This window comes from Botryllus schlosseri, chromosome 14 (genome assembly GCF_051294905.1).
Source record: "Botryllus schlosseri isolate E-star chromosome 14, Bs_hap1, whole genome shotgun sequence".
NCBI lineage: Eukaryota > Metazoa > Chordata > Ascidiacea > Stolidobranchia > Styelidae > Botryllus > Botryllus schlosseri.
The window spans coordinates 9,819,379-9,843,218 of NC_137249.1; the positions used below are offsets into that span (position 1 = coordinate 9,819,379).

At 40.6% G+C, this 23,840-nt stretch overlaps 2 protein-coding genes and 2 long non-coding RNA genes across 4 annotated transcripts in view; 2 read left to right on the top strand and 2 right to left on the bottom strand.

Moving 5' to 3' along the window:
* LOC145455033 (signal peptide, CUB and EGF-like domain-containing protein 2) overlaps positions 1–23,840 on the top strand; it is a 169,491-nt gene that overhangs the window by 9,011 nt on the left and 136,640 nt on the right. The window lies entirely within an intron of this gene.
* On the bottom strand, positions 1,076–8,959 carry LOC145455043 (RNA polymerase II subunit A C-terminal domain phosphatase SSU72-like). Its single transcript, XM_080333001.1, has 5 exons — positions 8,659–8,959; positions 5,639–5,782; positions 2,562–2,701; positions 2,380–2,498; positions 1,076–1,341 (listed from the first exon to the last, which is right to left on the bottom strand). Exons 1-5 carry the CDS (start codon positions 8,736–8,738, stop codon positions 1,240–1,242), a joined length of 585 nt encoding a protein of 194 aa, XP_080189127.1. The 5' UTR covers positions 8,739–8,959; the 3' UTR covers positions 1,076–1,239.
* LOC145456104 (uncharacterized) lies at positions 16,775–18,662 on the top strand. The gene is made up of 2 exons (XR_013920499.1): positions 16,775–17,369; positions 18,219–18,662. It is a non-coding gene; the product is annotated as an uncharacterized LOC145456104 (long non-coding RNA).
* LOC145456105 (uncharacterized) lies at positions 18,007–20,873 on the bottom strand. Its single transcript, XR_013920500.1, has 3 exons — positions 20,170–20,873; positions 19,352–19,508; positions 18,007–18,185 (listed from the first exon to the last, which is right to left on the bottom strand). It is a non-coding gene; the product is annotated as an uncharacterized LOC145456105 (long non-coding RNA).

A 23,840-nucleotide genomic window follows, 5' to 3' on the forward strand; every position in this document is an offset into this window, starting at 1 on the left:
GATGAACTTTATTGTTTGAAAATTCACGCTTGGTGGGACAAAGATAACAATATCCCCGAGTCCATTATCAATATCACATAGTCATTAGCCAGCTACTCTGATATCATTGACGACTGAATCAGGTCGAATCCAAACCATGATCCATCACCCGCAGCGAACAAGTCATTCGGAGACAACTTTGCAATGCAAATCGGGTAAAATCACACGCCTAGGGATCAGCTGTCCAGGTAAGCTGCTCAGTGTTCAGATTGGTGACTGATTAAGCTTATTATGTACAAATACCAGGGTTGTAATGACTCGACTCGAGTCACGATTTTCTGATGACTCGACTTGACTCGAGTCATTTTCTCAAAATACGGAAATGACTCGACTCGAGTCAATATGTGTATTGACTCGAGTCATTGCGCATGACTCGAGACAAGTCGTATGACTCGAGACTCCGACGGTCAAGACCGATATTTCATTGTAATTTCGAAGAATAGTAAAGTCACCACCCTATTGGGGCTTCGTCTATTGGTACTGGTACTTGAAAATACGACCAGAAACTATTAAAAGTGAGGAAAATTAGTATAATATAAATGCGAACCATTCGATATCACGGAATCGGGTTATAACAAGGGTTTTAACAAGACTTTAACTGGAAACTGAGCAGTCAACACAATGACTTGGACTCGAGTCATTATCCCATGACTCGGACCTCTGCTCGATGACTTGGACTCGGACTTGACTCGGGGGCGAATTGAAAATGACTCGACTTGACTCGAGTCAAAACTATAAAAGTGAGATTGACTTGTGACTCGGAGCCTTGTGACTTGGTTACAACCCTGACAAATACCACTTAGTAACAACTACAAGCCGACCCTCGTTAAATCCAACCGGAGGATTTCAGGAATTATGACGTCATCAACGGTGTTTACCAGCCACACACTCAATTATTTTGGTTCCTGGAAAATGCTAGGCAATTCATTGCTCGCGTGCCTTATCTCAATGACCGACTGCATTTATCACATATACTGGAGCAAACACTATGTCCGCATGGAAATCATGTCTGGACGTAACATCGTAAACCCATCGATTGCCTTGTGTTTGTTTTTCAAGTATTCAAGTAAAAGAGTGGGGAAAGTGTGAAGTAAAATAAAGAAAAGGAAAATAAATACGCAGCAGTGACGTAGTCGATCAATGATGTTCAAGGGACGATGCGGCGACGAAGGTGTCAGGTTCCCGATAAGTCAATGTAAGTTAATAAAAATGTACAGAATGCATGACAGTCCTATTTGTTTTTTCTTCGAATTCCTGCAACAACTCATCGATGTCGTCGTCAAGGTCTTCGGTCGCTTCAATCTGAAATACGAAAACCTGATTATCGACCGGGGCCGTGACACAAAATCGGGCAATAACTTTAGATGAAGAATGAACATATCGCGTTACGTGTGCAACTCTGCTTATCAGCACAATTAGTTAGGAGGATTCGATCCTGCCTCTACCCTATTAGACAACGTTTTCAAAACGTCACTGTACCCCCGAAAATATTCATTCTAGTCGTGCCGACGACTGAAGATCTATACACGGTAGGGTTTCACGAGCAGGCCGGCATCAGAAATATCGGTACCAGCGCTCTGCCTAGTTGACAGATTCTGTCGCAGCCAAGTTCTTGTCGGGCGCAAGGAAACACCGGACCGGGTGGGCGTAATAATCACGTTCACAAGTCGTGAACGAACAAGGCACATATCTAACTGCACCGTATTACCAATTCAGCCCCTCGCCCACCATGTCAGCACATAACAGTATCAGGTGTACTCCGAGGCGGTCAGTAGCGATGTAGGCCTACTTCTACCTACAGTGCAGTAAAAGTGGCTGTAAATTTAGAAATACTTCCACTCAAAAGATTCCAGCTTTTTTAAGTAAAACCAGACCTAGAATAGTTACTTTCTACTTACTCGGAATTAGCTGCTTCTACTTGAGTACGATTGGATTAGTACATTCACCACTTCTGCGTGTACCCCCGTTTGTTTCGATTATGAAATTGTGCTACTGTGTACCCAAAACAAGGCATAATGTGTCGCAGTGTAGTTGGAAGATTGTGAAATAACTTTTTGTTTGTTACATAGGGGGTGAGTATGATGTCACGTCATTGTGGAAATTCAACCATTGTCTAGCTGCGACCCTGACTTCCAGAATTCCATCCCAAGAGATCGCCTGATGTGCTACGTTACATAGGTAGCGTACGACAAACGCCAACACCGTAGGAACAAGTCGAACCCCCCTCGGTCTAGCAAAGCATTTCCCTATGATACGTATATTCTCAATCGACGCAACACGACTTCGGAGCATATTCACAAGTCGAACACGCGGACATTTCCGCCGTAAACCGGAACAAACCAGTTTCGCCAGTTCGCATATGACAAAGGCCCCGATCGTCGCCTCTTCGTGGTTGTCCTGGATGTCGATATTGATGACGTGAACCAGTTGCATGCTCTCCTGCTCCCTATTGTTGAAGTCTGAAAATGGGCAGCGTATATCGGCTCTGTTCGTCAAAATCCGAATTTCGGGTACGCGCATACCTTCCAAAACCTGATCGTAAACTCGCTCTTCCACGGTTATTATTACTTCAAAGTGGCCTTCGTAGTCTTGGAATCGTTGCGGGGTCGATTTGATCCTGCGGTTTCGGTCCAGCATGCTCAGCACACCGTTTTGAGTGTATCTTTCGTGACAACACGGTCAAGGATGGTAACAAACACGTAGCAACATATTCGACACAGCACTAGGGATAAGCAAGAAAGCACTTGCGAAGCTGCTACCTGTTACGTATAGTATCATAGGTGATTAGTGTGGCAATGAATACAAGCGGCGTAATTACCAAACTGCTACTCGATTAGACGATCGACAACTATATTCTTTGACTATTCACGCAACTCCACCTAGCGGATGGACCATAAAATATTTCTGTCCGCTAGGGTTCTGCAAACGACTACGTGGGGCCCGAACGTCCTAACCACATTTTGGCTGCTGCTAGACAAGCTCTACGCTTTTCGGAACATGGTATGTTCGGGAAAACTGTTTTCCTTTGCCACCGTTCACAAAAAAGCATCAATCCTCCTACCTTGTATCGGTATGTCCACGACATTCTTTCACTCGGCGTATTTTCTAGTTGTATTTCGGAATGTGCACGACAGACACCGAATGATCGCTGGTATTTTTACTACTAATAACAATATTAAAACAATCTTCACATCTCTCCTAAATGTACATGTAACGTTGAACGCTATTGTAAGTCAAGACAGCAAAGTCCAAGTGGAAATACTGGTACTTTATCATACGCAAGTTATGGAACGTTCGCAACCAACTTGACTTCGCCTTCTTTAGCCGCAGTTCCGCCGACAACCCTGAAAATAACCAGAATTAGGACTGGAAATCAATTGGTTTTCTCAGTAGCCGCAACATGACGAATAATGCGTCTGGCAGAAAATCAACTTAAATCTGATTGCAGCAGAGGCGTTTCCTCGCGCAATTAGGGTTGCGATACGGGTTAGACCTTAATACCACATGGCTTCTACGTGGCATGGGATATATCAATATTGGGGATACGAATAAACCACGCTTCTTGAAAGTGAGCGAGACATTGTTTGGTAGTGCGAGATCACAGTAGAGGTGGTGAGTCAAAGTAGACATCGTAGAACGCCATGAAGAAGCAAGTTCCAAAGCATACCAGAGTTACTTCAAGCATAAAACTAAAAGTCAGAGAAGTAGGCACTTCTAAGACTACGTTAGTGAACCCGCGGCAAGATGTATCTACACGATGATGATGATTTTTCGTATACTGAAATTATTCGGTCCTTGTGAACAAGAGTTGATTAATCATCCGGAATAAATAGTACTATTTTACACTGTGGAAGCCTTTAAATCTCATTCGTCGTGCACAGCACACGGACGTTACTAGAGATGTCAATTTGAACTACTCTATTTGAGACTAAAGCAACATGAATCATATCTAAGAAAAAGTTATGAATTTCAAAATTATCTCTATACAGTCAAACAAGGTCTGCACTGTCAAGATACCATGGCAATTTCACTACTGAATGTGATGCTACACCATACACTACTTTCTGCTTCGTAACACGTAAAATGTAGTAGTTTGCCTTCCTAAACTGCACAGTGCACACTGTACAGTAGTAGTCTAAACACGTGCCACTTCTTTTGTTTATTTGATCCACCAATATCATTACCGTGGCTCTGGGCCTCTGGCTCACATGTGCAGCTGCATCGGTTGTTTCCATTGTTTATTTCTGTTCCTGTGATGGTTGGTTTTCAATTCAATCATTATATTTTATTCCAGAATATATAGACATAGACACCGCGAACGTATATATTTGTGTAATTGTTGTATCACCGTCATAACAGGTTGGGACATGAATATATATCAAAGGTCTGGATTTGGATAGTGATTTAGAACAGGGGTTCCCAACCTTTTTTTTTCCATTCGAAAATTTTTAGAACTTAATGGCTCCCCTAAATAAATCTTTAAAAAAATCATCATTCAATGAAAAAATGATTTATACAATTATAATGGAGCGAGGAGTGGTCATGGAGATGATATTGATTAATTATCATTTATTAAATTTTTACATGGCCCCTGAAAAAGGCTCATAGCCCCCAGGCCATGGCCCGTAGGTTCGGAACCTCTGATTTAGAACATTATAAATCCGCTATCTTCAGCTGCACCCCAACATGAGACACGCAAAGACGACAACACAGAACACTATGAGGCTATTTGAATATACCTCGATTGCCATTCAAATTTACACAATCACCTGATCACTGATCACTGATCTGCTTTGCAGAGCAATAAATCAACAAAACAAGCATACTGCAATTTCTGCGTCACTTCAAAGTTGTTCAAGTTTATCCTCATCCAGTATAGTTCATGCCGATCAATAAAGATGCAGTACTATCTGTCGTCAAATGAGAAAGATACACTGCTGGGCAAGAAACCCCACTTGAATAATCTTGCGTATGGTGTGTTATGTATTGCTTATGCGTCGTGACTGTGATAACACCTTTTTAGAAGTACACAGTCCGAATCAACTGCGACAACCGCAACATCCACCCGGCCTGACAGTACAAATACAACTTTCTACGGCACAACTTGTGCAATGTACATTGTACTGGTACATACATTTTTACAGAGATACAATTGTTGCTCGCGGATGATGACTCGTATTGGTTTGCAATTATATTTAGAAACACAAAGCAAATTCATATCCAAAAACAGTCAGAAGAGCCACTGCAAATGGATCGCCCCTGGTAGGTGAAGACCGTAAAAGTAACTTATCTTTAAGAACACCATTTATCAGCAAAGCTATCTTCCCTCCACACAAGATTAGTACTGAAGCTACATTGGCACCTCCCAAAATCACATTAGCAAATTCACTCTGCTGCGCACAGAGCCCGTACCATCAACAAATCTTTCGACCAATTATCTTCAACACCATTCTTAGCACTGCACAACGCATTGCTTGTTAATCCTATTTTTTTAATGTATGGAATACACTTACATCTCGTCAAATGGAAGTAACCGCCTTCGGTCCGTGTTCTGTCAAACCTGCAAGGTAGACTAATTTTGTTTCACCAAGAAGGATACAGATTTTGGTCCTTTTTCTGCAGTTCTTTGAAGATATCGTCGTAGCGGGTACTGAAATCGTATACGTTGGGTTTGTCGGCGGCAGGTCCAGGGAGCTTGACTTGATTGCCGCTACCAAACGATTCCACGTTGAAGCCCTTTTTACTGAAATATGAAAGGAGAACTACAGAAACAGGATTTTCGTAAGTGATGTGCAGCACTCAGAAGTCTCTATACTTTATATAGAAAGCGATACATCATGACACAGATGAATGAGAAGAAGTGATGGGTTAGGTTATGGATCAACTCAACAGCCTTATTAATTGGCTTGGCACACCAGTTTTAAAATATGTTGGCAGGTAGGTTAAATTGAGAATTAGGAATGTTAAATGTCTTTTAGCAAAGCAAGGAATGGAAATTTGAGGGACCAAATAATTTCCACAATGTCGCAAAAAGAAGAAATGAGACCATGATGCCAGAAGCCTGGGTGGGGGTAAGGCACCTTTCGAGGAAATTTATCATTGTTTGATTAGGAAAGCTACTTTCACCATCGCAATGCAATGTCACCATGCAATGTTATATATCAGTGGTCGGGAACCTATGGCTCTTTTGGGCATAAGATATAGCTCTTTGCGAAATTTTTATTTTTGTGCCTAATTTATCAATATTGCAGCAACGTGTTATTAAATCTCCAGCACGACCAGCGTAATTATGCTTGTGGTAGTATAAACATGACTTTGAGAGGTTGATACGGTGACGTATTCGGGGTTAGGGGCTCGGACACCCTTTTCAAAATCCGCCGGCAACCAATATCACTCCAGAATTCGATGTACCCTCCACGAGATCTTGGATTGATTGATCAAAGAGAGCAGGTTACGTGGCAGCGCCTGTATCACAATGCAGTTTTCAAATACACATTGTCTTCTTGATTTAGGGCAAGAAATTAACTACCGGGGAAGTGACATTCACAACTACGAATTCAAATTACAAACAACGCCATAGCTATCCACGTTTTTGATTGATAACGTAGCTTTGTAGTCGCTGTTACAATGTAGGCGTGTGACGCAACGTTATGTTACCGCCGAATACGTTGAGAATTGAGAAGTCGAATCGGAATCAGTGCGACAATTATATTCGATTAATATCAGTTATTATAAATTCTATGATATTTACGATGAATTGCGCTATTATAGGTAAGGCATCGCCCGGTCGTGCCTCACCATGCCTTATCTCTCCTTTCGCGCTTTATTTCCAACAATAAAATAGGCAAAGTGCGTGATTTTGGTAGTAAAAATGTTCAAAATCTAGTAGACAGGTGAGGCAATGCGTCACCTGCCTTCCTGACCCCACGTCACTCATTACAGTGGGTATGTATACTGCTGCATAGTAACCATGTTTGGCTGCACCTACGAATCATGGGTCCTCGCCTTTAAGATTAGCATCAAGACGAGCCTACGATCTCGTATTATCGAAGAAAGTCTCAAATTTTGTATGAAGCTTAACCTCAACAATTATCAGCCAGACTACAAAGTCATCAGGAGTGCTATGCAACACCAAATGACGCATTAACTGTAAAACCGTGTAAAAAGTAGATTTATACTTTTACTGTTGTCTACGTCCATTGGAAATCTAAGCTTCGAAAAATATCATATGCCTCTCAGTGCAATACAATTAAAAATTTATAACTTGCAAAAGATCTATGTAACTCAAGTTTACCATAGCCTACTCACTACTAAAATAAAGGCAACCAGCATGATTGTTACGAGTTTTTACAGAGAAAATACGGTGCAATCGACGAATCCCATGCAGTGATTTCGAATTTGCGCTACCATGACGTCACCACTTTTCAATTGTGACGTAATAGTTGATTGACATGTATGGCTCTTTATGAGTTCAAATGGGAAATATAGGGTCAATATGGCTCTTAGGACGAAAAAGGTTCCCGACCACTGTTATATATATAGTATTTATAATACTAACAAGCAAATGCAATTCACAGCCTGGACAAAGATTGTCACATCATAGAAGTGCCGGATGTTACATCTATGGACAGGCAAACATGCATTGTCTGTGCATAAAGTTTTAGGTGTGACAAATAAACCGTGAATGAGGATGCTGTCACTCACTAGTTGTCGGTCGTATCACTCTAGTACCAAGAAGCACCAGAATATTGAATTTCACTGTCACTCAATTTTAATCAATACTCGACCAATGATTGAAATAATTCGAGCATGACACTTTATCTTGCAATACCGTATGTCCTTCTGTAACATCAGTACAAAATACAGAAGTCAAAACGATGCTGTGATTGTGATATCTGCCATTACATAACTTCTTCACACCAGGCAACAGGCAACTATGTTCATACTGTAAAATACCTATCAAGTTATATAGCCACAGGGCACTGATCATAGTTTCGGTCACAGACTATTATAGAATCATTTTGAAACACGGAGTTCAGCATAATTTCAGCTGCTGACTTCACACAAACTTTTTGGTGGCTTTCCAACATACGTGAGGAGGAGGAGGATAAGCTAGCTGAATACTAAACCCTATGGTTATTGCACAAGCTGTGTTGTGTATCCATGTGACTTGCTCTGGGAATATGGGAGTGTCCCCTACCCTCAAGTGACTCACAGATTTTCCAGATGACACAACATCTTTTTCAATACTCAAATAAGCAAGCAAAAATATTAGCCACAATCCCCGCACACAGCACAAGCATCCTGAGATGTCATATGGATCAAATGTCGATAGCTCGGCTATGGGATGATTAATACCTTGACAATATTATCACTAAATTGGTGGTACAATACCGTATATTAGTTTCACGTAAATAAAAGTAGCTGGTGCCAGACTTGGTAATCTGACCCTAGATTCGAATTAAGAATTCCAAAATATGAAAAAATTTGATGTCGTCTGCTGTTGGTTATTGCGACTATCTTCAATCACACTCCATTGATCCCATGAACAATCCGGCAATTGAAAAATACTGCGTCATAAAGGGGCACGAAAAAATCATAAGATATTACTAATCATACCTTAAGAATCGGTGTGCTTCCATGCTTCTGTTCATGTTACTAGAACAAACGACAGCAAATTTTAGTTTGTGAGAAGGCATTCTTGTGGGTTGCCTTAGAAAAAAAAAATATGGCAAGACAAGATATCCCCAGCTTCCAAATGACAGGTCGGCAGAATTTCTTTACACAATGTAATGAAGAATGCAGAAAGCACAGTGAGTAAACAAAGTTGCGTGTCTTGAAGCAATGATATCTATACCTAATGCATGTACCCAAACTAATTGTATGAGCTGAAATAGAAACTGTGGAATCAAATTGAGTACCGATAGGCTTACCATTACAAATATCCTGATATCTATTAAATAATTCAGAAACTTGATTGCTGTGTTCATATCTTACAATATCAGATCACAGCAGGTTTGCCACCTCCATATGTATAGTCAAAGCGCAAGTGCGTTGATTAAGATATGTTTGTATAATGCACTTACAGCTGCATGCGATATCAAGAACAGAGTACAAGGTGCTTATTATAGTTTACTTAAAAAAGGTCGTAAGGTTATTAGAGTGTGTAAAAGTTGCAGGGTTGCTCGAGTTCATAGATAGCGTTGTGATCAATGAGATGTAAACCCTTACAACTAAACTTTAGTCATTCGAAACGGTTCGAATCTCGGTACGTTTTGCCTAATATAACAGGTGAGCAGCGATGATTCTCCAAGTTAAAGTAATTAAAAAATAAAGAATTGAGTGAGCACAGGACACCGATTCCATACAGGTCGAAACCCAACTCTATGGTTTTGTCATAGTATTTGTGTTGCAGAATTGATGGCCAAAAACATGACAAGGCCCAAAGAAGAATTGGTGGCAACGTCACGGGCAACTTTCCGTCGAATTACTTTAGTATTCTATGCAAGAAACCTTTCCGTCACACGCAACTTATTGCCGAAAACAACCAGTTTCCAGTCTGAGACAAGGCTATAATTCGGGTGATCGGACATTTTCTGGCTTTAGTAAATCAGATTACACACAATGATCACAAGTAAAATGGGTGACGGGACCGAATAACAAATTTGTTAGGCCTAATCTCATAGATGTTGATGCGTAGGCAAAATTTTATGAAACTGATCTCAAATCGAAGGCTACTGTCGGCGATCTGGCCTGGACACTGTAATTTCCCCAAAACCACCCCTAAAAATGATATTTGGCATTTCCAAAATGCAATGCGCTATTAGAGGGATATAGGACCGATTGTTTTGTTGAAATATGAAATTATGCCCTAGTCCAAACAATGTTGTTCGTACCAGTACGTATGTATGGTATAGCACACCGGTACTCAATCTAATAAATGAAAATTGATGCATATAGTCACATATATGCTCAGAAATAATAACATAAATTGGCAAACGTTCTATGTTCAATAGTTCAAAGGCAGACTGGGGTACCGTCAACCGGGGTGACTTTGATAGTTAGTGAGACTTTGATATAGGTTAAAAAAAAGTCTCGACTCCCGAATTACCCACTCTTGACCTATATAATACTGTGGTATTGACTAAAAAACTGTTTTACTCCTGTCTGAGTCCTGTGTGCCCCGTCAGCTATCTTTTAGGCCAAAATTTAAAGTCATTTGGGGTCTTTTTGGGCATTTTATTCTACAGAGGAGAACAAATTGACAAAACGGAGTATATTTGGTCGAAGGGAGGACAATACTTCGAAAGGAGGACAAATCCTCCCAAGGAGGACGTATGGAAGCCCTACCTCAATATAGCAAGCTTCAAAGCAGCGAACGTTGCGTTCTAATAGTGTGGAATTCTAAATAGCAAGTTAGGGTTAGTTCAGATCTGGGTGAAACAAATGCGTCCCGTGGCGCGATTCTGACCGGCTTCTAGAGTTTTTACTCGGAATTTAGAAAAAGAACCTACTTTTGGGAACAGTGTGACTATTTTGATAACCGGTTACATGAGCTCTGTCTTGAGAGAGAAGGGACAACCAGTGGAACTGCAAGTTTCAACTGTCAGAATTATATTGGTCTCTGAACATCTCAGAAAACTTTGTATTGGTGTACCAATTTGTATTGGTGTTGGTGGATGTTATTTTGTTTCTAGTGTTTTTTTTTCAAACAATTGGTTATCAAAGAGGCCCTAATAAGGAGGTCAATTTGATAACATATTGTTTTTTTCATTGAATATTAAAGTCACCCCGGCATTCATTGGGGCAACTTTGATATTTTTTGACCTTTTAAAAAAGCATGAAGACAAAACCTGTAAAGCATATTGATAGCCAAGAGCCACATAGCTACTAGTTCAAAGAATAAGGATTGTGAAACTCATTCAACCTATTCAAAATATATCAAAATGTGCCAAAAACTATCAAAGTCACCTCGGTCGACGGTATACTGTCTACTCTGCGTCTTCACGACTTGAAATGGGACATCAAGAAAATACAAGGAGTTCCTGATCATATGCACCTATGAAGCCTATACATGATAAATTTAGATCACAACCATTCATAGAGAGTTGATATCAATTTCATTAAGAACTTGTGATTTATGCGACTTGTGAAAAAGAAATATAAGGACGGCAGGACCATGGTCTCTCTTCACATTACCACTTTGCTTCGGGCGTTTTAATATGCACCATCATACAAACGGAGTCGCGAAATACCAAAAAGCATGATAACAGATCTCCCTGCTTTGTCATCTCATTTTGGATTGTCTACCTGACGGTTTGACAATTGAGAAACTTGTGACCGATAACGCTACGAGCGTAAAAATGCCATGGGACCGCACGTTCGTGTGTAAAAACGTCGATATGCGCATCTACTGTAGAAGTTTCACTGCGACCTGGATTTACATAGGCTGCTATAGTTTAGTATACGACCACGTACACCGTTGCCAGGTGACATGTAATTTAGGATTTACTCGGTAGTCGGTAGCCATATTTCGGGCACTGAGTTGTTCCGCATAGCTCTATGCTTTTGAGCAAGCAAGCATCATATATAGCAACATTCATATCACCCAAATACTGATAACATTCATACGGCCACGCATTCCCAATTGGCAATTGATAATTAAAAACCAGACATCTCACATAAACGCTCATCACTTGTGAGTATACTCGCAAATTTTAACCCCGGAAAAATGATCAATAAAAAGAAACGCCTGATTCGAGACTTCTTAAAAATAATACAAACGGTAGGTTAGTTATTTCATCATCATCATCATCATTGGTTTATTAGCAATTTTATCAGTTCAATACACCACAAAAATGCGATACAATGAAAAGACAGGAAGATGTCGAAGCGACAAGGAGTAGTCTATGGAATCTGACACCCACCTTGGCCTAGGCGATGTAAAGAGGAGGCATGCACACTGAATGAAAGTAGTCTGTCGACCCCACTGAGCTATATAAACCCTGGCTCAACCATAAATAAAAGAAGTGATGAACCACAGCTCATTCAAAGCATCGCAAAATCATCATAGTGTCCTATATGATGTGGACCAGAGATGTCCACAGTCCGGTTCAGGAGCCGGAGCATGCGGAGAGATGGCGTAGTGGTGAGCGTCGGCGCCATCCAAGCAGGCGAAACGGGTTCTATCCAATCAGTCAATCAATCAGGTTTATTAATATTTTCATCGTTTCAAAACATCACAAGACTGCGATACAATGAAAAGATAGGAAGGTGTCGAAACAACTTGGAGTAGCCATTAAGATCAGACACCCACCTTAGCCTAGGCGAAGTAAATAAGAGGCATACACACTGAATGAAAAGTAATGCAGAGAATATAAGACGCAAGCGACAAAATGAGGTGGCATGTGGCGGAGGGCGAGGTCGATGTTAGGTCGTGGTCCGGTAATCCTGAAGACTGGCTAGTATTGATTTAGAAGAAATTGCTTGTATTTCGACTTGAATGCGGACATGCTCGACGACTGTCGGATAGCCAGCGAGATGCTGTTCCACAATTGGGGTCCGGCATACTTGATAGAGCAATGCGTTTTCTTGTATTCAGTCCTGATCATATGGTAGTTGTTCTTCGATGACGCGCGTGTGCTGTACTTGTGCGCTTTTGTCTCCGAGGTGAAGTAGTCGTTGAAATTTGAGGGACATTGACCGCAATGGAACTGATACATAAACTTGGCAATTTCTAGCTTTCTCATATCTTCTAAGTTCAGAACACCAAATCTTTTGAGAAGCGATTTAGCAATTGCACATCCAGGCCCCCGTGGGGCTTTGGCAATGATACGGATGATTCGATTTTGAAGTTTCTGCAGTGGGTCAATTGTATTCTTGCAGACAGCACCCCAACAAAGAATTCCGTATTGTAACTTTGATAGGAATAGAGTGTTGAAGAGTATCAACAGCACGCTGACAGGCAGAGTGTAGCTAAGGCGGCGAAATAGACCACCGCCGTCGGAGCTTATTCCGGGCTCCTCGTCCTCCCTGTCGTTGTTTTTACGGCGACAAAAAAAGCAAAGTCCCGATAAAGTGAGAAAAATATCAAGCAATAGACCGACGAAGAACATCGAAGAAGACTGTGACATCGAGCACTAGGTCGAGGTGGATGACAGTTGAATCATAGCCCTTATAAAGGCTATGGTTGAATAGACCCCAACTAGTCGGTCGTTCGGCATCCCCTATCTGTTCATTACATATCGCAGTGTGTGTCTTGTATATCGCAGTTATAATTTCTTGTACATAGCATTGTGTGAGTCTTGAGCAGATGCAGATATAATCTGCCGATTGATTGAGGATTTAATCGATTTTTAACGTAGCCAGATTGGATCCGGATTTTCAATTTACATTGAGGGTCGGATTTTAGCCGGATTTTTTTCGCTGAAATATGGAAAATTGGGATGATTTTGGCAGGATTATTTCGGACTCTGAACTGGAAATTCACCGGCTGGATTTTTTCGGACTCTGAATTTCCGACTGCCAGCCGGATTCGGATAGATTCGGTTCCCGATATTTTGGAGTCCGACCATCTCTGGTTTGGAAACCATTCAGTTTTCCATGTTTGGACACAAGCAAATCTCACGATTCAGTGAAATTGGTCTACGTCACACTTTCCATTTGGTCAAAGGCAATTTGACGGTCATTTTCAACCGGCTTGACGAGCATTAAATTTGATAAAAACGGGTATCAATCGAAAGCTAATGCGATACTGCTGATTGCGAAAATATAATTTTTTCTGCTCGTGGACCTGGAACCCCCCAAAATCAGCCACGAATTTTGCATTGTAACGAAGTTTGGTATTGTGACGCGACCGTGCCACCTGAGCAGCTCAGGAGCAAGTCCGCACGAGAGTGAGTGCGAATGCTCAATCGCCTGCGCAACAATGGCCAATACGTTTGCGGTTTCTGCTGCTTCTCAGCTGCTCGCTGACGGCATCGTTGCGTCATAAACTCACAATACCAAACTCCTTTACAATGCAACATTGAATGTTGATTTTGGCTGGTTCCAGGATCACGAGCGGAATAAATTTTATATATTCGAAAGCAGTACCGCGGTAGCTTTCGATTGATACCAATTTTATCAATTTTTGCGCTCGGCAAGTCGGTCAAAAATTACCATAAAATTGACTTTGACCGAATGGTACCATTTCACTGAGCCGTGAGATTTGCTTGTGTCCACACCATTATGGGACACTACTATATGATTTCGGTATCGAAGTCGAGTATGTATGTATTGTGTATGCACTGCAGCAGGGACGGGCAACAACGGCCCGCGAAGGGATTTTGACCGGCCGCATAGAGTTTTTACCCTGAAAGTGAAATTCTATGCTTCACAGAATGAATCGAAGTTTGCCAACCTGAGAAACTACCAGAGGTAGTCAGTAACGAAGTACTTCTACTTTTTCGAAGTACTCGAGTAGTTTCCCTCTACTTCTGGTAGTAATAGATCTCATAGCCTGAGGAATTTTGGGCTGTTTTCACGGAGTATATCAACATATTTAACTATCATAAAAATTGAGTAAAGCCAAGAATTTTCGTCGCGCTTTGGGCACAGTGGATACGGAGTAACCAGTATGATTTCACGAAAGTATCAGTGAATATAATTTAGGTAGCGGGTTGTCGCGGTTCCGTTCACACCGCATTGTCGCCCTTCGCCCATCTGAAATATTTCATCACAGTATATGGCTCATCGCATAACGTTTGAAACTGATGTTTCACAATCTAGCATTTACTTATCATATCGTAATCTAGCAGTCCATGGCGTGTCCTAATCTGGAAAAGTGGACTCTGACGTTTTTTTCAAGTTTTAGAGCTGTTTTAGCATACCACCTTTGAAACTTACTTGACTATAAAGACATGAAATGCATTTTCCGCTTTCAGAAGTAGTATTTATATTTCACTTTCAATTCCCAGTATCATAACAACAATCATAGGGTTATAATTTTCATCTGAACAAGTTACACACAATGTACAATGCGATAAGACACAATGCGATGTAACGAACAGATAGGAGAATGTCGAACGACAGCATCAGTAGCGATCCTATTTACTTTAGCATCCACCTCGGCCTAGAGTGCCCGATGTTGTTTCTTGCTGTACATTTATTATGGCTTCCATGTGCCATCAACCAGAGATTAGATAAGAGATGAAGCGGTCAAGCACGAGTGATGCGGTCATGCACAGTTGGGTAAGGCATGACGTCATACCTTGCTACTTTACAGGGAAGCATTATCATAATACATACATTAACCCACGTAACAGATGTCACAGTTCTTTTCGATGTTGATCTTTTTTGATGCCGCGGTTCTTTCTACTAGTTCTTTTCATTCCTTGTGAGTGCTTTCTTTCTTCGGGTCTTTTATATACTTTGAGTTCTCATTAATATCAGTTCTTTTGTCTTGATAACATACATGTTGAAGTATAAAAGCAAGTGTACGATCCACCATATTTTTTATTAACGTTTTCTCATCGCGCAAAGTGTTTACACCGTATCCTATACAACTTCTCCGTATTGCTCTACGACTAACTACGGGTCTTATAATATTGGGGAGGGCTCTATACCATGATATATTTTCTAAAACGTACTGTTCGGGTAAACAGAGGATTAGTATCGCAATTCCATATCAATATTATCATTTTCATCCCATGATGCGGACGAGCTTATGCTGTCGAAAATTTGATACCTCCTGGTATGCATCGATATGAATCAAGCTCAGCCCCTTTCGCATAGCTCAATTTACACTTTTTGACAATCCATGCGAATGAATTACGATCGTTTTCACAACTACTACCTACTTGAGTAGATTTAAAGTCAGTCACTTACTTCTACTCCAAGTAGTTTTAGGTTGCTTATGGAAGAAATACTACTCGTACTTGAGTAGATTTTTACGTCGCTACTTCTACTTCTATTTGAGTAGCTTTCTTGACTGCTTTGACCACCTCTCTGGCTACTTTCTCTGTTCTGGTCTACATACATTTTCGACCATGAACATTAAAATTAACGAGACAGGAATGCGTTCCAAAATGACTGATGTTCACGTGCAGTCTTTTCACGGGTTTCTACATGATTAAGTACATACGGCTGCATGCAGCCAAAGTTCAAACAACTTGGTGACAACTTCGATCGACTATATAGATGTCTGATTTATTTCAACAGCTATTTTTCATAAATTCATTACACACTCTTTTGGGTATCTATGCTTTAAACTTGAATATATACATAAAATACGATTTATTCCTTGCATAAATGGATAAATACGAGATTAATGTAGGCTATATATTCTGTATCCGATCCGCCAACTATACTTCATTTTCACATATCCGGCCCGCCGACCGGAGAAGTTGCCCGCCCCTGCACTTCAGCATATGTCAGATTTTACGCAAAAGCCGGTAGCCTATTGGGATGTAGCCTATCTATTTTGAAGGTATTCAGATATAGGCTAGAGCTGGATGATAAGATTTCGGATGGCATGTGACACTTTATTGTGCAAGTTTCAAGGCTGTGACTTAGTGATTAGGGTAGTAATATAGGGTTACCATATTTTGGAATCGGGAATGCAGGACACATTTTCAAAATTTTCAGATTTAGAATTGTGGAGTAAAATTCGGAGAAATGGTAATTTTTTCCCGACTTTGTGGTTGGTTGCAGTGGCGTATCCAGGGGGGTTTTAGGGGGTCGGAACCCCCCCCCCCCCCCCTTTCAAAATCCTAAAAATTGATGCAAAATATAGCCTCTAATATTTGCTAATTTATTAGTTTAACATATTCGTTTTTACGTATGAGAAGGCGAATATGGCGTGTTAATGTTATTTAAGGGGACTAAAACCGCTACCAAATCTTGGAATCATGCGCCGAATTAGACGAAAGGATAAAATAGGTCATTATATTTCGCTAATTCCATACCAATTCTGCGCTTGTTCAGCTACATTTCAGCGGTAGTTGCTGACGTTTTCAACTTTCTTCCCTCGATTTCTCTCTCGCCTTGCTAAAACGAGAGACGCATTTTAGGAAAATCTAATCTAATTGGCCGACGCGATACGTAATAGACACTTACGTGACCTTTGACACGAACCAATCAGGTTGCAGCAAGATGTAAACAAAGAACAAGCCCGGGCAAGCTTACTATGAGCTCTTATGGAAAAGGGTTGAAAAATATAGGTTTTTAGCAAAATTACATTGAATTGGGAATAGCTGGCTTTGGTGAATGGTAATAACGTAGAGCTAGTATGTATTTGCAGTGTTATAACCTACAATAAGCATGAATGGTGGCAAGCACGCATCAGCATGGTATGTCCAAATGAATGAATTTCTGACAACTTTTCGGATGAAGCAACTATTGCTGTATTATCCTTAGTCGTATACTAAAGGATTGTCGTACCGAATAGCATGTATTAGAGGAATCTTGAGTCAGGATATGTGTGGTATCCATTATGTGGGCTTGGCGTTATATGCGTTCTATTTATGGAATCGACATTCGTGTATAGTACAGTCTAAAGTCTGTATCATTATCTAGCAAATTACTGTTACACTGGACACCTGTATGCATATTCAATGATCATATTAATATGATATATGTTAGGCAACATGATCCGTTCCCAGCTGAAATCTAGCTCGTGTGTTGAATCAGGATAAATGCCGGATAAACACTGTGCAAATAGCCTGTGTAATATGGAGATGGCTACCCAGACCGTTCCTAGTGTGCGCTTTTACCTTTCCCAGAGTCAATAACATGCATGGAAGAATGTAAAATCTGGATAAAGGCATGTGGACTTCCTTGTAGTCATCTGAATTCTCATTTTATTAATAAAATGACATATCTATTATTGTACCAAAAATTGAATCGTGACATAATCTAGATGAAACAATTCTGTGTTTCAAAATGAGTCCAACCTGAAATGCAGTCACACTTGATGCCACAATCGACTTGGTGTGTGTCTAGTTTTATTCCACTCCAGTCTTGTTGCTTGATGGTGTGTAATGTATTGAAATTGTTGAGAGCAATATATATTCAATAATGAGATGAATGGTTGAAATTGGTAGCGGTGATACGTTGCATGAGTCGGACGAGTACGCCTTGATAGGTGCCTGCACAGCAGTATTGCTCTGTAAAATAAACATATTATATATTTTGTGCAGGCTTGATGGATTTCTTTTATGAAGCTGCAGAAAGAGGAAGTCGATGGATAAAACGCAAGAAAATCAAATTTCTGGAAGAAGTATAGAAGCACAAAACAGGAAAATCGTCCAGGAAAATTACAAATTGACGGACAATTATTGCCAGTGAAGTTCAGTTCTCAGAGGAGCATCATAATGTCAAAAGATGCGAAGAAGCTGAAATTTTATGCTAGACTACATTAAATTCTTTCTGAATTGTCCGACTTATCCTACTGACGTCAAATTTATGGTATTGCTGTAAGCATACTATTAAACAATTGGTTCAGCCACATGTAACTGCTTCATTAAATCGCGATTTGGCCATGTAGATATGTGGTTCGTAAAAATGCACCATTTGCATTCATTCATGATTTCTCAAATCTAGAATGATTATTGACTGTCAATAAATCACATACAACTTTGAAAGGATTGATGGATTGTGGTACACTTACTTTTATGCAGGAACTGTTCACAGGGAGCATTTCAGATCGAAATATTAGTTAAATATGTGGATTCGACGAGAAATGCAAGAAAATGATGAAGTTCAGCTATGGTGAGCCAGGCAATGCTATCATGGCAGAAAAGGGATTCACCATTGAGTCTGAAATCAAGAAATTGAATCTAGATTTAAATATTCCTGCACATGATTTACACAACGTCAAATGCCTGAGCAAGACTGTTCCACAACAAGAAAGATGGCGAGAGAACGTATTCATATTGAACAGCTGATCGGAAGAATCAAGGAGTATAAAATTTTGTTCGGTGTCATACTATGCAGCATTGTGTATCACAACTAACCAAATACGGACTAATTGCATACTCTAATTCAAGATTGAAAATTAAAAATGAATGACGCAACATATTCGGCAATTGTGCAAATTCAGTTCCATTGTGAATATCGCAATGCCTAATAGCATGCTACGGATCGTATTTGCGCGGTGCCAAGGTCAGTCTGTACCAACAGTGCATGTCTAGATATTCCAGTGGTGTGCATTGAAGCTTATTTAGATGCCCAATTTGTTGAATGAACAATTCTCCAGAAGAAAATGTTGTAGGATTATTTGTGTTTGGTGGAATGTTATAAAACTGAAGACACCAGATACACCAAAATCTACCTTGAGGCAGGAGTTGATCGGTTGCGAGTACGGTGGAGAGATTGCTTGTCAATCACAATGGATCTCACTGATGCTGATGCAAATCACAATGTAGTCCTTTTAGCTTCAGGTGCTGGATTGTCTTAATCAATGCATATTAGGGCTGTTCAAAAATAACCTTTTTTTCTGAATCTTGCGGGTTACTTGATTAAATCGTTAGGTTGCCTTAAAAAATGACGCACACCAAATTTGAATTCATTCCAACCAATATTCGCGGATTTCGTAGAGTTTGAAAATTTTTCTGCCAACCCCATGAAATTGTTGCGCTGTCTTCAAAAACGATGCAAAACAAATTTGACTCAATTCGAAGCCGTAGAAGTGGAGTTATTTCAGTTTTTCTTAGATAATTCTGGAATTACCCTTGATTGGAAGATCATCCCAGAATTATCATCAAAAAACTTGAATAACTCGGCTTCTGCAGCTTGGAATCGAGTCAAATTTGTTTTGCATCGTTTTTGAAGACAGAACAACAATTTCATAAGGTTGGAAGGAAAATTGGAAAAAAAATTTTTTTTGCATTTTCAGGCAAATTCAAAATTTTCAAACTCTACGAAATCCGCGAATATTGGTCGGAATGAATTCAAATTTGGTGTGCGTCATTTTCTAAGGCAACCTAACGATTTAATCAAGTAACCCGCAAGATTCAGGAAAAAAGATTATTTTTGAACAGCCCTAATGCATATGCATGAGAGCATATATCAGAACCTAATATGAAAATAAATCATGGTTAAAATATCTATTGCAGGAGTCTCTGAAAAAATGTCTTTTTCCTTACTTACCCTGTCTTACAAGTGCAAGACGAATCAATAATGGATTTTCCGAGAACGTGTATTTCCATTGAGTGTGTTATCTCACTTTTCCGCAAGTTGCGATAACATTGGCTGTTCACTAGAATATTGCTTCCAAAAAGAGTGGATTGTCTCCTCAATCTTTATCCCTAAATCGTGTGCGTAGCGCTCCATGAAATACTTCGAAGCTTTCTCCGCGGTGTTAGAAGAAGATGCTGTTCCACTCAAATCCATAAATTCGATAAAATCTCCATAGCTTTCAAGTTTCATAATAAATACACAAAAATTGTGATGTGTGGAAGCAGCTATATTTCATAGTATATATATTTCTGAACATGAGATATGCTTGAAAATTTTGCTCGAGACCTGGAGCCTATGAAATCGTCAAAATATGCATTACCACAATCCTATAGTATAGTATACAACAATCGTCGCTTAATCCGAAAAGTTGTCAAAAACCCGTGTATTTGGACACAGCACGCTGGTGCGTACTTGCCACCATTCATGTTCAGTTCATCCTAGATTAAAAGCTGCAACTACATACTAGCTCTACGCTATTACTATTCATTAGGGCCAGTCATCCCCAATTCAACGTAATCTTGCTTAAAACCTTCATTTTTCAACCTTTTTCCATAAGAACTCATAGTAAGCTTGCCCGGGCTTGTTCTTTGTTAACATCCTGCTGCAACCTGATTGGTTCGTGTCAAAGGTCACGTAAGTGTCTATTGCAAAGACGAAGTTGTCGGCAATCAACATCGCCCGCGAATTCGCTGCGCCTGCTCGCCTCGAAATCCTAATTACGAATTGCACGGCGTGTAGATTGATCAGCGAGACGCAGACACGGCGGCACCAGTACGACAATGCTATTCTCAAATCCACATTGTCTTCGCGATTATTGGCGAGAAATTGTCTACGATTGACATTCACAATTCAAAATACAAGCCTAGCAATCCACGTTCCCGATTGTTAGGTGGCTTGCTGGCGTCCAAATACAGGCCTGTGTTGTCGCTGAACGGGAGAATTGAGTAGGCCTAGTAGTAAAGTTAACCTAATTATATCGACTGACAAGTTTCTCTGTCGATCAAGTTATTATCCCAGTGTGTGCTCCGTATTAATTGACTGACTTGCGTATTTGCAATCAAAGTCTAATTACCTTCGCGCGTACTACACGCTCAGCCGTAAGGCTAGTAAACCCATCGAAAAGCACACATTCGTGTACGACGTACACTGTTCACACCACACCTCTCTGTGGCGATTGCGATCGCCCTCGTTTATGCTACCGCCTTATTCCGCGCTGGTTCGTCCGCTGCGATACTACCGACCGTGCGCCTGCGCATAATATCGTCAAAACCCAACAAAATCGCGCATCTCTGGCCGGAACTAGGCGCTTGGAGAGGGGCGGCGTTTGCTGGCTCATGACTAAATGTGAGCAATTACGAATTTCTTTCAATCATACCGTAAAAGAAACGCGATTTTCAGGCAATGTCTGTATCGTATTCGTACATCTCCCACTCACCGCAAATCTCTTTTTATTATTAAACTATACAATATCGTAACTATTCGCCCTGGCGCTGAGACGAGTAATTGTCATAATAGGCAATTTCGTAACGCAAACCCCCCCCCTTTTTCGCGCTCTGGATACGCGCCTGGTTGGTTGACCAAAAAAAGGTCGACTTTCCGGCCCAACTCCGGAAATACAGTTTTTCTTTCACATTCTCCGTTGGTTGACTAAAAAAGGTCGTCACTTTCGTTCGGACCACGAATTTCCTATTTAGTGTCATTTATGTCCATTTCTTAGCTCTAAAAGCTGTAAAGGAGGACGGATTCCCAAAAAGGGGAACATTTCGGCGTCCTCGGAGGATATTTTCAAAAACCCGAAAAAGGAGGACAAATCCTCTTAAAGAAGGACGTATGGTAACCTGAAGTAATATCGTTATCAGACTCGAGTATGTGGTCGTGTGCCCTAATCTGACATCAAGCTAACGGCGTAATAGATTTTTCACACAAGCCGGTATTTGAATACGTATATTTTCTAGGATAGATAACCCTGGTGTGTTTTGAAGGTGTTCGATACCTAGATGTATGACGAGTTTTCGCATAGCATTGCAAGAGCAGGCTGTTTGACTCCCCTGGCTGTTGCCGAGTCAGTTTATAAATTGGATCCATATCTCAAAAATTTCTTTATTGCTTGAAAATCATGTACGACGAAGAAGTCTGAAAATCTCTTATTGAGAGTAGATGTAAAACATTGCCTAATTTATACCTTGAAGGTAGATAAGGAAAGCTTCATTATTGTGATGAGAACATTTCAACAGATAGCAACAGGGGCGTAGCCAGCCGAAAAAAAACGGGGGATATTTATTAAAACGGGGGATATTTTTTGAAAAGATGATATTCGTTATGCTAACAACCACTTAATTGCGGTTTAATACACACAAATGCCGATACAACAAGGGCAAGATAATTTCGTTTGTGTTTACGTCTTTATACACATGAACATTTGCCAGTTATCTTAAAATATAGCTCTATTATGCGCAGTCGCATGCTACAGTAACAAACGGAAGGCGCTTTTGACTTGCGCGCCACTATTTGCCGACAGCGAGTTTCATGCGCGCGGATCATGACTCAACGCAGCAGGTGATCGATGATCACCTCGCAAATCACGATGTATCAGATCAAATGGAAGTAGCAAACACATTTCGATGACAGCGAGGTATCTTGACCTTAATTACCAAAGCGAGGATGTAATCACGAAAGTGCGCGCAGATCATATTACAGCACAGTGGAAGATCTCTCTATTTTGCGCTCAAAGACGAACACTCGAAGAGTGAAGACACGCAAATGAATTATAGTCTGTTGCCGTTTGATACAAACAATCTGGATTAATTTTGTTTTAAATCAATATGATTTTTACGGTCTGCCAAGATGGTGTAGTATTTTTGGTGTGTGGAGATGGTAAAGACTAATTACCGCTCGAGCTTGAGCTTGTAACAGTGGCCTGGCGCAGGCTTAGGCTCGCGATCAAAATGCATTCCTAAACGCGTTTGCGGTGTAGAAGTGACAATTGCGAATTGTCGAGGCCAATACTATAACTTCTGGTCATTACAATAGCACATCGAGTAGCACTATCACGCGCCGCGAGTCACAGAGCGGCCTAATTTTCCTAGCCTCCAATGTTTTACTACTGGCCAAGCGCGTTATAACAGGACAGTCAGCAGATGCGCCAGAGGCCTGAGACACGAAACGGCTGGAGATCTGGAAACCCACACACAACAACCGAACTAAATGATCGCAAATTGGATCAATACATAATAGATTCCATACAGAACATTTGATTAGTACGATCTGTTTTGGTACTGTAGGGATCTGCTATCTCTAATGATACAAGCCTAGCGCGCATGTTCTAAACGTTTGTTGACAATAGACTGTCAAACACGAAAACCAACTCGCGCGGTATCGAAATTTAAATGCGAGTGTTATTGTTACTGTGACTTCTGGTTCTGTAACTGCATGGATAATATCGTTTAGTTAGATGAGATGGGAGAGCCATGTGAGATGCGTTTTTCGGGCTTCCGTAGACGAGAGAACAATATGAGAAAAAGGCATCACGGCACTGCATTGTCTGATTGATCGATGGCGTGATGATGCCGCGCGGCAATTAG